This window comes from Carica papaya, chromosome 4 (assembly GCF_054855325.1).
Source record: "Carica papaya isolate Zhongbai chromosome 4, ASM5485532v1, whole genome shotgun sequence".
NCBI lineage: Eukaryota > Viridiplantae > Streptophyta > Magnoliopsida > Brassicales > Caricaceae > Carica > Carica papaya.
Window position 1 is genome coordinate 26,433,893 of NC_142312.1, and position 13,854 is coordinate 26,447,746.

The 13,854-nt window shown below is 31.6% G+C and overlaps 1 protein-coding gene across 1 annotated transcript; it reads right to left on the minus strand.

Moving 5' to 3' along the window:
- Positions 1 to 8,601: 8,601 nt before the first annotated feature.
- On the minus strand, positions 8,602 to 10,140 carry LOC110812569 (EP1-like glycoprotein 2). The gene has a single exon (XM_022039382.2). The coding sequence runs from the start codon at positions 10,138 to 10,140 to the stop codon at positions 8,725 to 8,727; it is 1,416 nt and encodes a 471-aa protein (XP_021895074.2). The 3' UTR covers positions 8,602 to 8,724.
- Between the last annotated feature and the right edge of the window lie 3,714 nt (positions 10,141 to 13,854).

Here is a 13,854-nt window from a genome sequence, read left to right on the forward strand (position 1 = left end):
CTCATTCGGTATGAGGGTGAATCGGGTCGTCCCCACATCCCGTCCGATATGAGCACCAAAATACCATTTCTCGATACCCCATCCGGTATGATAAAACGTTCACAGTAGGATTTCTTATGTACCCGGTCCGTCCACTATCTCCCAAGATATCCAATAAGATAACCATTCACTCATTCACTTAACCAATCAATTTTTCGTTTATATTTTAATTTTTAGTTTCACAATTTAACTGTGAATCACGCAATACAAACAATACATGTATCAAGAAAATACAACTGAATCATTTTACCAATTTCAGTATATTATCATGCATTTAAACCTGTAAAATAAAATAATCAATTAAACAGGATAAACAATAATAAATAACAGGTTTTGTCTCCATTAGTAACCTGTAATTAATTCTTGAAGTTTCTAAATTACGTAAAATATCGTATTATTGATAATTAAACTTCAATTTCATAACAAAGAATAAGGTGAGGGATTCTTCTCTAAATCAGTGTCTGAAACACAAAACCTCTACTGCGCCCACTAGCGTTCTCCGAGTTTTCTGAATTTTTCATCGGAGATTGAAATATGCTTCACGTACCTAAAAATACTCCCAAAAATATAAAATCGGTGTTTAAAATCTTTTTTGGCCAATCTCAGAATTTAGCACGGCAGCATCGCCGTGCTTTGGCGATAGCATCACCGCCTGCAGTGGCAGTTTGCCTTGACTTGGTCGTTTTTGGCTGGTTTTAGTCGATTTCAGCCAGTTTCATACCCATTATTTCAAGTACAGTGGGTCCACAAGCTCATCTTTGCGGCTATATATTTTCCTTCGGTCATCCTGTAGAAAATAGAACAGTGATTACAATTGTGAAAAAATCGCACGAAACAGGAATTGGAAGGGGCTCATCAGAGGAGGTTTCAGGTTTTGTCCGTGGTAGTGTTACCAGGCTTTGCCCGCAGTTTTCTGGCTTATCCGCCGTCCTTTTTGCTCCGATTTTGCCATGGGGGTGCTTAAAGTCAAATTTCGAGCGGATAGGATTACCTTATTTGGCGGTCGGAGATTGCTCCGGCGTGGTGGCGGACGGCAGTCGGCTCCCTTCTCTGATAACTGGTTCTTCTTCTCCGGCGGGAGGCTGGCGGCTAGGGTTTGAGTTCAGTGTGATATGAGATATTTATAGCCGTCTCGGATCAATCTGGACCGTTTATCACTTTTAATCTCGATCGTCCGATCACGTTTAAAAAAGAAATGAATCTGGACCGTTCATCGCAATTTGATCTCGATCGTACGATCGCATTTAAAGAGGAAATGAATTTAGACCGTTCATCGCGTTTAATCGCGATTGTCCAATCGCGTCTGAGGAGGGAACTGATCCGTATCGTCCACGTGCGCGGGAATGCTTCTGAACCGTTTGATCGTCGGGCACGCAGATTGTCAGCATGGCCTCCCCCATGGCACCGAGTCACCGCACCTTGCCACACGACGCGCTCCGATTCGTCGAAGTTGCTGACTGGACAATCCTACATGATGTAGTTTAATGTAAAATTACGTTCTGAGCCCCAGTTTCTGATTTTTTTTCAAAAAAACTATCTGAACCCAAATTTTTACCATTTTTTTCTAAAATTATTTTTAATTTCATTCTCAACCTATTTTTTTCTATAATTTACATTAAACTAAATTTTATTAATTTCAAAATTAGATTTTTATATAATTTTCGAATGTAAAAATTAATCTCAAACTAAATTCTGGGCCTGGGTAATATAAGGGACAAGACACATGAAATTAAAATGCTTTTGGCTATAACATATCGAGTTTTATTCATCCATGTCTCGTTATTGGGCAATAAAAGGTATTCCATACAAAAAGGAAGCTTAATGGTGATATTGATTACTATAAAGAACAATTAACTACCAAAAGATTGTAACCAACAATCTTGATTTGATTATTATAAGACCTTTGTTCATGTGGTTCAAGACATTATTATTTGTCTTTTATTTGTTGTAATAGGTGCATACATGGTTTGCCTATGTGCCAACTTAATGTTTCTAATACCTTATTACCATTTTGACGAGGAGGTCAATTTGAAAAAAAAATCACCAATTTTTATTCATTTTGATTTTATTTATTACATATGCAAACTTCATAAATCACTATGTGGTTTAAACAAGTACCTCTATATAGTTTGTGATTAAAAAGAGGATATGGTTTTTCTCTTTAGTGGTTGATACTTCTCTTCTTATTAAAATCCTGTGACTAATAAATTTTGTTACTACTATTATGGAATTAGTTCAACAAAAATAAATGATTTTCGTATTAGTCTTTAATATAGATTTCTAATATATGATATAGGATGTCTGATATACTTTTGGGTATAGAAGTTGATTATCATAAAATGACATTCTTCTCTCCTAGTATAAATATGTGAGTGACAATAATACATATACTCATATGGTTGCCTCTACCATTAACAAAGATTTCAAGTCAATCATTTCGAGATGGTAAACTATATAGATAATTTATTAGCACGCACTTTACAATACTCTACTATTACTCAATCAGAATGATCATTGCAAGACATTAAATCATATTTTCTACTACTTTTTTTTTTTAAAAGTATATTGATACAATAGGTTGTTTTTGCTACTTTAAAGTTAGCTTAGAAAATAACTTATTCTACTCATATTCTACTATGCTCATTTTCTAGTATTTTTAGTATTAAAATCTTGATCTTAATGACCATAGGAGTACCGAAGATATATTATAAATTTTGGCAAATCCCTCGTCTCCTAGATGTGGTGAAGAAACAATCAATTATCATAAAAAGCTCCATTGAAGATGAATATAAGATAATTGCTACTACAACTCTTGAGTCGTTTTCTATCAAACAAGTTATTTTGTAGGTAAGATTTCTTTCATACGATATTCCCATATTGTATACTATTTGACACATATACTAAATATATTAAGCTAGACCATCACTTTTGTATGAAAAGAAAAATTACCTCCAATCAATTGAAAAATCTAATTCTCTTAAGTGATCACCAAAATTAAGGATACTTGCGTATTGAGGCTTAGCTTAATTCACTCATTTTTTTTAGTCCAACTCAATACATAAAAGTATTCATTAATTCAAAACCAGACCAAATTAGATTGTACCAAAATGAGCTAATAATCAAATAAGGAAATAGATTGAAGACTTGATCATTTGTAGACCAGATTGTTATTTTTCGATTTTTTGTTATTTTTTTATTTTTTTTTTCAAATTCTTTGCAAAAAGTTGATATTTTTTGTAACCTACTCCAATTGAAGTTGAAACATACCAAATTTTTCGTTCATCTTATTCATGAATTGATCACTAAACTAAATAATATTTAATTTTTTAGTCGGAATCAAAATATGACACACCTATTCGTACGCCAATTATCTTGCATGAGGTGTAAAGTATACATAAAATTTGTTCAATAAAATTCATTCATTCAAATAAGAAAAACAATCATAGATTGATTTAAGAAAAATGTAAATCATCTTTTAAACAAGACAATGTTTTCTTCTACTACTTTTAAGCACTAATACAGATCCTGCAAACACAACATAAATACGTTTTACGACTTACTTAAAAACTTGATCGTATCTCTTTTCCTCTTGTATTTGGGGTGACTTTTTAAACGATTTGTATATCTCACTACTTTTTACAGACATATTTGAATAAACATCAACCCCTAAAATATATTTATACCTTAAAACAAATAAATTTATACCTTAAAGAAAACTCAAGTTTAACTACAACATAATTTAATCTCTGGTACGAACTTCAAATTACGGGTATTTTGTGATACTCAGACTTGCCAATTTTGTTTTAATCCTGGCTAAAATTGTAATTATATCATTAAATATCTATGTTATTGGAACATGTAATATAACCAATAATATTTCTTATACCTCATAAAATAAATGTCAATTTACACTTTTGATTTCTTTGTTCTTAATTTTTCGCTTGTTAATTTTCATTTCTTTAATTAATCAACTTGCTTTTTATTACCTTCAGAGTTACAAAAGAAATCACCAGATCTTGTACTGTCCAATTCAACAAAAACAAATTAAGCAGGTGATTCCAACTTACCCTTAAATTATTCATTAATTAGCCATTAATATGATTACATAAATGGGTAAAAAATCATGACTTTTCTCTTAATTTAAATTTAATTAAAACATGTAAAATTAGGTTATAATTAATACATTGCTCTGGTGGCTTCACGTCAATTCTATACAGGGTAATGGCTGCCACACACAAAAAACCCATGTATTTAAGTAATTATTTCAAGCGTGGAGCCAAACTCCTCCTCTATTTCTATCCTCTGTGCAATATCAACTGTTCGACAGTGACTCCCTTTGCCAGATTAATTCCATTGGCGGCCGTAGGTGTGTGTGTGTATATATATATGTCTGCATACACACACACATGTACATATATATATATATATATATTTGTAATCATGCTAATACTAGGATTAAATAGTAAAGTGTAAAACAGTGAGATGATGATAATGTAACAGGTTTATTTAGGTCAAAGATTCTGAAAGGCAAGCAACGAGGAATAGTTAGAGATGAATTGGGGACAGGCTTGTAACCTTAACAAGTTGAACGGGAAATGAGAATGACATAGAGATGAGATTGTGTGTCTATTTATTTCGCAATTAAAAATTAAATTTCGTCTAAAATAGGTAAAAAATATTTACTCATCATCCTTCTTACTTTTAAAAAAAAAAAAATGTTAATTATGAATTTCTTATATAACACAGATTCAAAGTAAATTAATACGAATATTTTGTATGATTCAGATCCGAAATAAGTTATGATATTTATATCATAACTCGAGAAATGAATAACCTGCCCTGCTCATATGACAATGACCAGTAGCATAATGATCAGTTAGTAGAGTCCAAATGAGGAATTATTGGTAATGCAAATTGATATGAGGAATGTATATATATATGTATGTATGTATAAAAGAGAGTGTTGGTGATGTTTTTGTTGTTTTGTTTGGTGGTTTGTTTTGCTTTTATCTTTCTTTACTTTTTGACTTTTTCCAACAAACGTGCACACAAACTGTTCAATATCAGATCTGTCTTCTTTCAACAATTCCATTAACATTCCATTTTGCTTTTCTTCTTTAAAATAAAATTTTTTTTTTTTTTAAAAAAAAAGTAGAAGTTGTTTTGATTGCATGCATGTCATGATGCATGAAAGCTTTTTGGGTGTTCATGCATTTTTCTTCTTTCAAAACCCAATTCAAAATAAGCCAACCATTAAGCCCAATTTTATTTTATTCAGGTGTACAAATTATAACTTGTTGTGTAAGTTAATAATACACTAAACAAAAAAAAAAAAAAATTGATAAATTACATTATTTTTTTTTATTAGTTTAAATTTTTTTATTAAAAAAAAAAAAAAAAAAAAAAGTAACGGTTCAATTGTATTATTTGATAGTCATAGAGTTAGTGATCATTTTTTCCAAATACGAGGAACCTCAATAATGAGGTTGTGAAGTCTTAAGAAATTGAGAGTGACTCAAAAGGTGGTTGTCAATTAAGAACAGGGATGATTCTTTTTCTTATCTTGATGAAAAGAATCAATATTGTTTACCTGATATTCAATTTAGATATCAAGAATTGAAAAAAAAAAAAATTAATGTATTTTAATTCAAAGCGAATGAACTCGTTTGGACCAATATTATAAAAAATATATAAAATTTTTTAAAGTTTAATTCATTTATTTATTTTTAAATTAATTTAAATAAAAATATCAATTCAGCTTGGTCTAAACTTAAACTTAAATAATTTAATAATTGTTCTAAAACTCTTTATGTAATTTAATCTATTTCAGTTTCGAACCAATAAAGAATGTCATATGTGATATAATTCTTTAAAAGCAAAATAATATAGAAAACAACTGTTGATTTTGTGCTTCTATTGAATGCTATAAAGATGAATTTCGAACTTCCAAGCATTGAATTTGTTGATCTCAATTGTTAGATATCTTGCTTCGAATCAGTGTTTTCTTTTTCTTGCTAGCTTTCTTTTTCCTATCATTTGTTTGGCCACTTTTTTCTTAAAATTAGGATCCGCCATACTTCGTGTTTTTACCTATTATATGACATTTATCTTTCTTGAATTTTTGTTAAATATATATATATTAAATTGATATATAAAATATTTATCATTATAATTAATCATATAATAGTATTGGTATCAGTTGTAACTTATTAATTGAAGAAACTCGAATATTAATCCAAAAAAAAATATAGGGGAGAAAATCAAAATTTGCAATTACATAAAATTTGGATCAAATTTTCTTCATACCTCAATTGATTATATAACCATGATAAACATACATATATATACACACACAAACACATATATATACAAGTCAATTGAGCAAAAGAGTTGGTAATAATAATATATATACACACACAAACACATATATATACAAGTCAATTGAGCAAAAGAGTTGGTAATAATAATGTCATGTGGGTAACGATAGTTGAAGAACGAACAAACTCTTATAATAACTAGCTTTGATCACAATCACTTGCAATTTGTGAGGATCAATTCGAATTCATAATCTTGAATTGCATCTTGTTTTATCTTTTTTTTTTTTTTAATTAACACCACATGGATTATGCAAACACGAAATTATTTTGTCGAAAATGGCATAAAATCAATTAGATAGTTGATTAGACCACCAATATCTACATATATATATATATATTATATACACATACACACCCCCACACCATTGAGGTTTAGTAGGTTTAGGCTTCCTGTATCGACACGGCATCGTAGCCATAGGACCTATAGATTATAATTATTAATTACTATTTATCAGACAAGTTCCACAAAATTCTAATGCACTAATACCGGTAAGACAACCTTTTTTGGAAACTAAATTGAATTAATAGGACTTTTCCTGTTTAAGCCAATTATATTTGTATCGAATATAATTGTGTATATATATATATATGTACATAATGAATGTGTTTTCCTGTTTAAGCTGTTTAACCCGTATCAAATAGGAGATGGGTTTAGTTAATTTATTATAACTGTAATAAATAACCTTTTGTTGTAGACTCTCTCTCTCTCTCTCTCTCTCTATATATATATATATATGTATATGTATGTATACTGTATTGTGCATGTGTGTTTTTGTGTAATTAAGCGTGGTAGATTGATCATTTAATGAATGGTTTCCCTACCAGCAACAGCATCCAATCCAAAGCTGTCAAGATCCCAAATGAATCTAACTATTTGAAATTAAGCTTAGTTTATATTATATGATGCTATATCACCATTAATATTGTTGAATGGTCGATTCTAATATAATATAATATATGTGTGTAATAGGAAGTAGACTATATGTATATAATATACCGTAATCAATAATTGAAAGAAAATGATGGTGTGTAGCAATTTATTGGGAATTTAATATTTTATTAATCAAAAGAATCTAAAGGAGTGAGATTATTTAGGGTTTTAAAAACATCTTAACACCATGATGATCCAACAGTTTAGCGGTGAAGGGTTAAAATATTTAATGGCTAAAAGTCATTAAGATGTAAACGATCTATCTTTATTATCCAAATCCTAGGAAGATTGAGATTGGTCTAAAAAATTAATTTTTAATTAAAATGCCTTAAGCATCTAATTATTGAAACTTTACCACTAACACAATCATTAATTTGTTTAAATAATCTCAAAATATTTTTACAATCACTTTTTTTTTTTTTTAATCTTTATGTATTATAGATTAATATATAATATTTAATTTAATAAAATTCAAAGATTAATTAATTATTTATCTTAATGGAAATGCAATAATCAAATTGTATGAAATTCTAACGAATCATACAAAAGAAATATTTTATGATAGATAAATTTCGTTAGTTAAAACATTTTTAGTTTTGAAAAAGCAAAATTATTTAAACCTTTTTCACTTTTAAGGAAATGGGTTTCTCAAATCTATGTTCTATATAATATACACACACATCCATGATCTTATTATATACGCACACGTCATGATATCTCACTTCATTCGTTCTTGCTTTTAAAAATTTATGGTCGTCCAATTTTTTTTTCATTCCCAGCTTCTTTAGTAAAATAAAGAGAGGCCCAAATTTATATGGCCCGAAACCCAAATGTCTCTTCTGTGGGTACGAAAGTGTGACTAGCAATTTAATATTTAAATTTTTTGTTTTTATAATTATATCTCAATTGTATCTGATTAAGATTATTATATTTACAAACCATCAGAATACATTCTTTGGACCTACGCCTAAAGATGGAAAAAGAAAATTTTATAACACACTAATTAATGCAAAATACCACTACCAAAATTATTGATTTTCTTTTTCAATTTCATCTTGTTACCATAACACAAAAAAATTATATATTTTTCTTACCACAATATAATATACATTTATTCTTATATTATTCAAAAAATCAAATCTGTTCTACATATTTAACTCATCTTGAATATGTTATCCTCGAAATGCTTTTTCTTTGTGAAAGTATCCAATTTAAATTACGAAAATTTTATTCTTTGCATAAATTTAGTGACAATTTTATCCAAGAATAAATCTTTACTTAATCCATTAATTCCACGCATTACAATATAAATAAATATTCAATTTATTATCTCCCTCCCAAATCATATTTTATTTATTGCTTGCTCTGCAACCAAACCTACAAAGTATACTTAATATACCCCACAGATGTGTTTTCATCTTTAATAAGCGTCCCAAGCAATGGCGCCAGCAAACACTTGGACGTCTTCTCCTTGTAAAAAAACCCTAAACACCTACAGTCCTTATCGCACCTCGCTCTGCATTCACTCAGCTTCATCGCCTTTCCCCCATCCAGATACGGTCCAAGAAAATGCTCCACTCCCACAATCTTATAATAATCCACTTTCGTATTCTTCCCTGATTTTCCACAACCCGGCAACTTCGGCGGCGAGCAGCTCTCGCTCCACCCGAAGAGGCCCTTTAGACTTGGACAAGCCACGCACATGCTCTTGTCACAGAGCCCAAACGAGCCGCACTTCGACGGCAGACCACATTCTCGAACAAAGAAGCTTGAAAAGAAAGCAAAGCTCTCTTCCCATTTCAAGAATTCAACTGGGTCGTAATAAGTGAAAGCTCTGAGGTTCCCATCTGATCCTAACCTCAAGAAAGAGCTTGTGGCGTTGTAGTTGAGTTTGTTGAGAAAAAGTTTACCGCCGCCGCCGATTGGCCGGACTTGAAGGAGCTTTCTATTATTTCCCGGGGAAGAAGCTGGTGTGGGAATTGGGTTTGTGTCGAGGACAAGCTCGTAAGCTGTTTTGTTATCATTATGAGGAACGACTTTGAATGTAACAAGATCGCCAAAGTTTTTGTCTTGCCAACCTCCGTAAATCAGAGGTTTTCTTGTTTGATTCACGTACATTATGAATCCTCTGTGATCCAGCAACATACTGTAAGGTCCATCTGAAGGATCCATGTCGGACTTTCGGCTCACGAGCCGATTCGGGCCGTTGATCTTAAGTGACTGACCATTCAGTAAAGTATCTCTGGGATGATCAAAACTCTGCCAAATAAATTTCCCATTTTTATCACGTAAAACCAAGTTCCCATTTGATAATAACTCGAGTTCTGTAACACCTTTGTTGGCGGTGTTGGTTTGCCACACCACCCGGCCGTCGGCCTCCGCTATAACCAAGTTTCCGTCTGGTCGGAAGTTGAGAGTGGAGTTCTCGCCGGCTGGATGGTCACGGTTGGCATCCCAGACCCAGCGCATGAGACTCTCGTCGCCGGGGAAACCAGCTCTGATGGCGAATATATAAGCACCGGGAGTAGTGTTGTAGAAACAGAGACGAAATGGCTCGTTGATAAATCTGAAGTTATCGTTTCTGATGACACGGTAGCTGGCGTCGTACTCGATGATTCTGTCTCCGAATTCACCTTCGTTGACGAAGGTGAAGTTTTCGGAAGCTGGGAGGACTTGGGCTAGAATGATGTCATTGATGGAGAATAAGGTGAGGAGAGTGAAGTGGAGGAGAAGATGAGGGAGTTGCAGAGTAGCCATTTTTGGATGGTTGAAGGATTTGGAGTCCAATGTCATGGGGTAGGTATATAAAGATGATGATGGGTTGAAAAGTCAAAGAAGGCAGCGTCTGGTTTGGATGTTTGGAGGATTGAACTGGCAATGTCAGTGCATTGGGACCAATGTTGTGAATAGTGCATTGATATTTTGGAGGTTTTTAATGGAGGTTCGCCATTTCTGGAAAGTTTAAATGTAAAGAGCCAGTGATCATAATGGCTCGGCCTGCATTTTTTATTGTGAATTATTCCATCATCACGATATTCTTCCAAGTTTGTACAGATATACACGTATGGGTATAATTATGAGAAAGTGTGATAGCATATTGTTTATGTAATTATTAAATTTTATATAAATATTTAAATTACATACTATCACTAATTTGAACATAAATTTTTTAAAGATCCATTATTTAAGTCCAAAAGGTTATTGAATTAGTAGTATTTAGATTTGAAATATTATAAACAGTATCAAAGCACATGTCATTTCAATATTTTATGTCTAGCATGATCTTAGACCTTATGAGTTTTTGGATTATGATTTATGATGTTATAATGTACGGGTTTGATGAAAATATTAAAAATTTGAATCGTAAAAATTATAATAGTTCAATATCACATCATAAAGATATGTAATTATTGGCATTATAAACAAACTGCTATTGAAAGATAAACAGTGCACAAACACTTTCAATAATGGAATTAAGAATGTAACAATACCAACTGAAAATAACTTATACTAACAATTGTTCGTTAATAGAGATCTAATTTTATTGAGAAACTTCTTTCGAAACTAAAAGATATTTTCTTGTAATACAAGCTTTATATAAATGCTCAATCACACACCATCAATAAATTGAGTTTAAAATATGATTGAACTAGTAGTACTTGAACCGGAGTTATTAGACAACATGTAAAATTTCTAGTTAAAAAAAAAACTTGTATTAATAATTAATTTTGTAGTAAATTAAATAAAAAAACACAAGAGATATTAATTAAAACTATTTATTCAAGTGATCGTTTATTTAAGTAATTACAATATTAGTAAGAATATGACACAAACTTCATTGTTCTTCGTACTTATAATAACAAATAAAAAACACTAAAAATTGAAATATATTATAACACTCGCAATTTTACAGACTTGAAAAAATATATTTAAAAATTAAATTAAGCATAAAATTATATGAATTAAAATTTTAGGGGTTTAAATAAAGAAAAAAATTAAATTTTGGTGACATTTTATGAATAATAAGGACCAAAATGATAATAAATACTAAAAATATGGCCAAAATGTAATTTTGGAAGAGGTGTCAAGGCGGGCCAGGCCATTTGGACACGTGTGCGTACATGTGGCGAGATTTGAAAACGAACGGCCCATATTTGTCTTGCAGATCTTACGGCTCCCAAAAGCCCATATAAGAGCTTCACTTTCAGCTCTTTGAGAGGAAAGAAGAACCCTAGCTGTCAGGGAAGCCCAAACGGCATCGGGGCCGAGAGAGAGGAGAGAGGGGAGAAGCCTTGTTCGCATGAGGTGGAGGAGTGTGCGGTGGCCGCGAAGGTGGAAGATACGGCAGAAGGGGTGACATCACAGAAAGAGAGAAAAAAAAAGCGTGACGGCCATTGTGCACAATGTACGGCTGAGGGTCAGTGAAGCTGGGAGAAGACGTAGATTTGAACAACCAGCACGATGTGTAGTGATCCTGCAGAGGAGATAAGTGTGCGAAGTGTGTGACCAAGAAGAAAGGACTTCGCATGCGGCGGCTTTGCGAAATAGAGGAATCTGACATAGTGGCCATTGTGGACACATCAAAGGAGAGAAGAAACAACCATATGGAGAAGAAGGAAGAAAGAAAAAAGAAGAAAAAAAGGGAAAAAAAAAAGAAAAAAAAAAAGAAAAAGAAAAGAAAAAAAAAGAAAGAAAAAAAAAAAAGAAAAGAAAAAAAAAGAAAAGAAAAAGAAAATAAAAGAAAAAAAGAAAAAAAAAGAAAAAAGAGAAGAAAGAAGCATAGCACAACTAGATCTACTATTGGTGCGCACGGAGGCATGAACTAATCACAACGGCATATATGGTAGTGCGTGAATATTTAGGTGACACATGTGTGGTGGCACATGGTGGCTCCAGCATCCAGGGACTCCGAATTTGAAGGTAAAATCATTTTTCTTTTGTTTCGTAGCGTTTCGATTATTACTTATCTTTAATGACATATGTATCCTGGTTGTGAAGGAGGAAAATATTGGAGCGGTAGTCGGGATGTGGAGAGAATCGTAACCCGATACCATTTTGGATTACCACGAGGTTCATGTTGAGCCAACCACTTCCTACGACGAAGCGGGGTGCATCTTCTTCGAGAATCCCGAACCTGTTGAAGGTAAATTCTTAAAAACCCATTGTTCGTGCTACTTCATTAAGTTAGATTTATGATTAATTTTAGATAAATTGAGTAATTAGACATAGAAATCTAGATGAGTCATTTAATAATTATTAAAGTTATTTTGGTAAAAAAAAAGTATCTAGTAATCGATATATAGCTTCTTGTAGGCCTTGGAATTGGGGAGAGTGTAACTCGATGCCTTAGTCGTTGGGGAAGGTAAATATACCTAGTAGCTATCCTGAAGCCACATTTGCATGTCTTTTAAAAATATTTTCAAACAAAAACCTAATTAAATTTTGAGTAAGGTTTATAAAATTAAAAAATCGAGATTGATAATCACGTGAGTTGAAGAAATTGAAAAATGGTAATACTAAATGTTTAACTTGTCATTTGCTTATTGCTTGATTGTTAAATGAAGATTGCATGTTTTAAATATTATATGATAAGTTGATCATATAATGAGTTGAATAGTGTGAGTAGAATATTAATAGTAGTGCATATTCACCAATAAGATCATAAATACATAAAATAACTCTCACAAACAAAATAAGATCAACAAAAAAATACACATTTTTGAATAAAATTAGAAATTCTAAATAAAACTACAAATTAAAAATAATAAAAGTACTAAAATATAAATAATAAACAAATAATAACTAAAAAAAATACAATAAACAGAAAAGTGTATGATTACAAGGAGTTAGTGAGTTGAATAAGAATGAAGAAAAGACAAACTAGGAGAATTGGAATAGTGCGAGATATAGAGTAAGGTTAACTAAGAAAATATAGAAAATCTCTAGGAAAAATAATTAGTCTGTTAAATAAAATAAAAATATCAATCTTAACTAGAACAACAAAAAAAAAAAAAAATAAAATAAAAACTTGGAAGAAGCGAAAATTTAGAGTTAACCTGCTTAAGATTGGTATGACTGAAATTCAACGGTATGGTGAACCATATAATTGGGTGGATGGAAACCCTTCCAGACGTGGTTGAGGTGTATGCTATGTTTTGGGCCACCTAGTGACGGACTGTTGTGAGCAATGTGTATATTTTGGTTGTGTGTGCACATCCCCTTATGATAGTGAGAATACTGATCACATAATAGTACTAATTAGATAATACATTCACTCGTTCAATCTCAAAAAAAATTCTAAATAATGATAGTGTTAGGGCAAATTGAGAATAGAGGATACCCACTATGAGGTTACGGATGTCTCGATTTGACCGGAAGCTTGCAGGAAATTCTAATATATGAAATTGTGGAATAAGTATGGATTAGAGAAAAACTGATGGGTGAATATAGTTTATGAACTAGATGTGATGTAATAATAGTGTGCGATATAAAGTGGTTACTAATTAA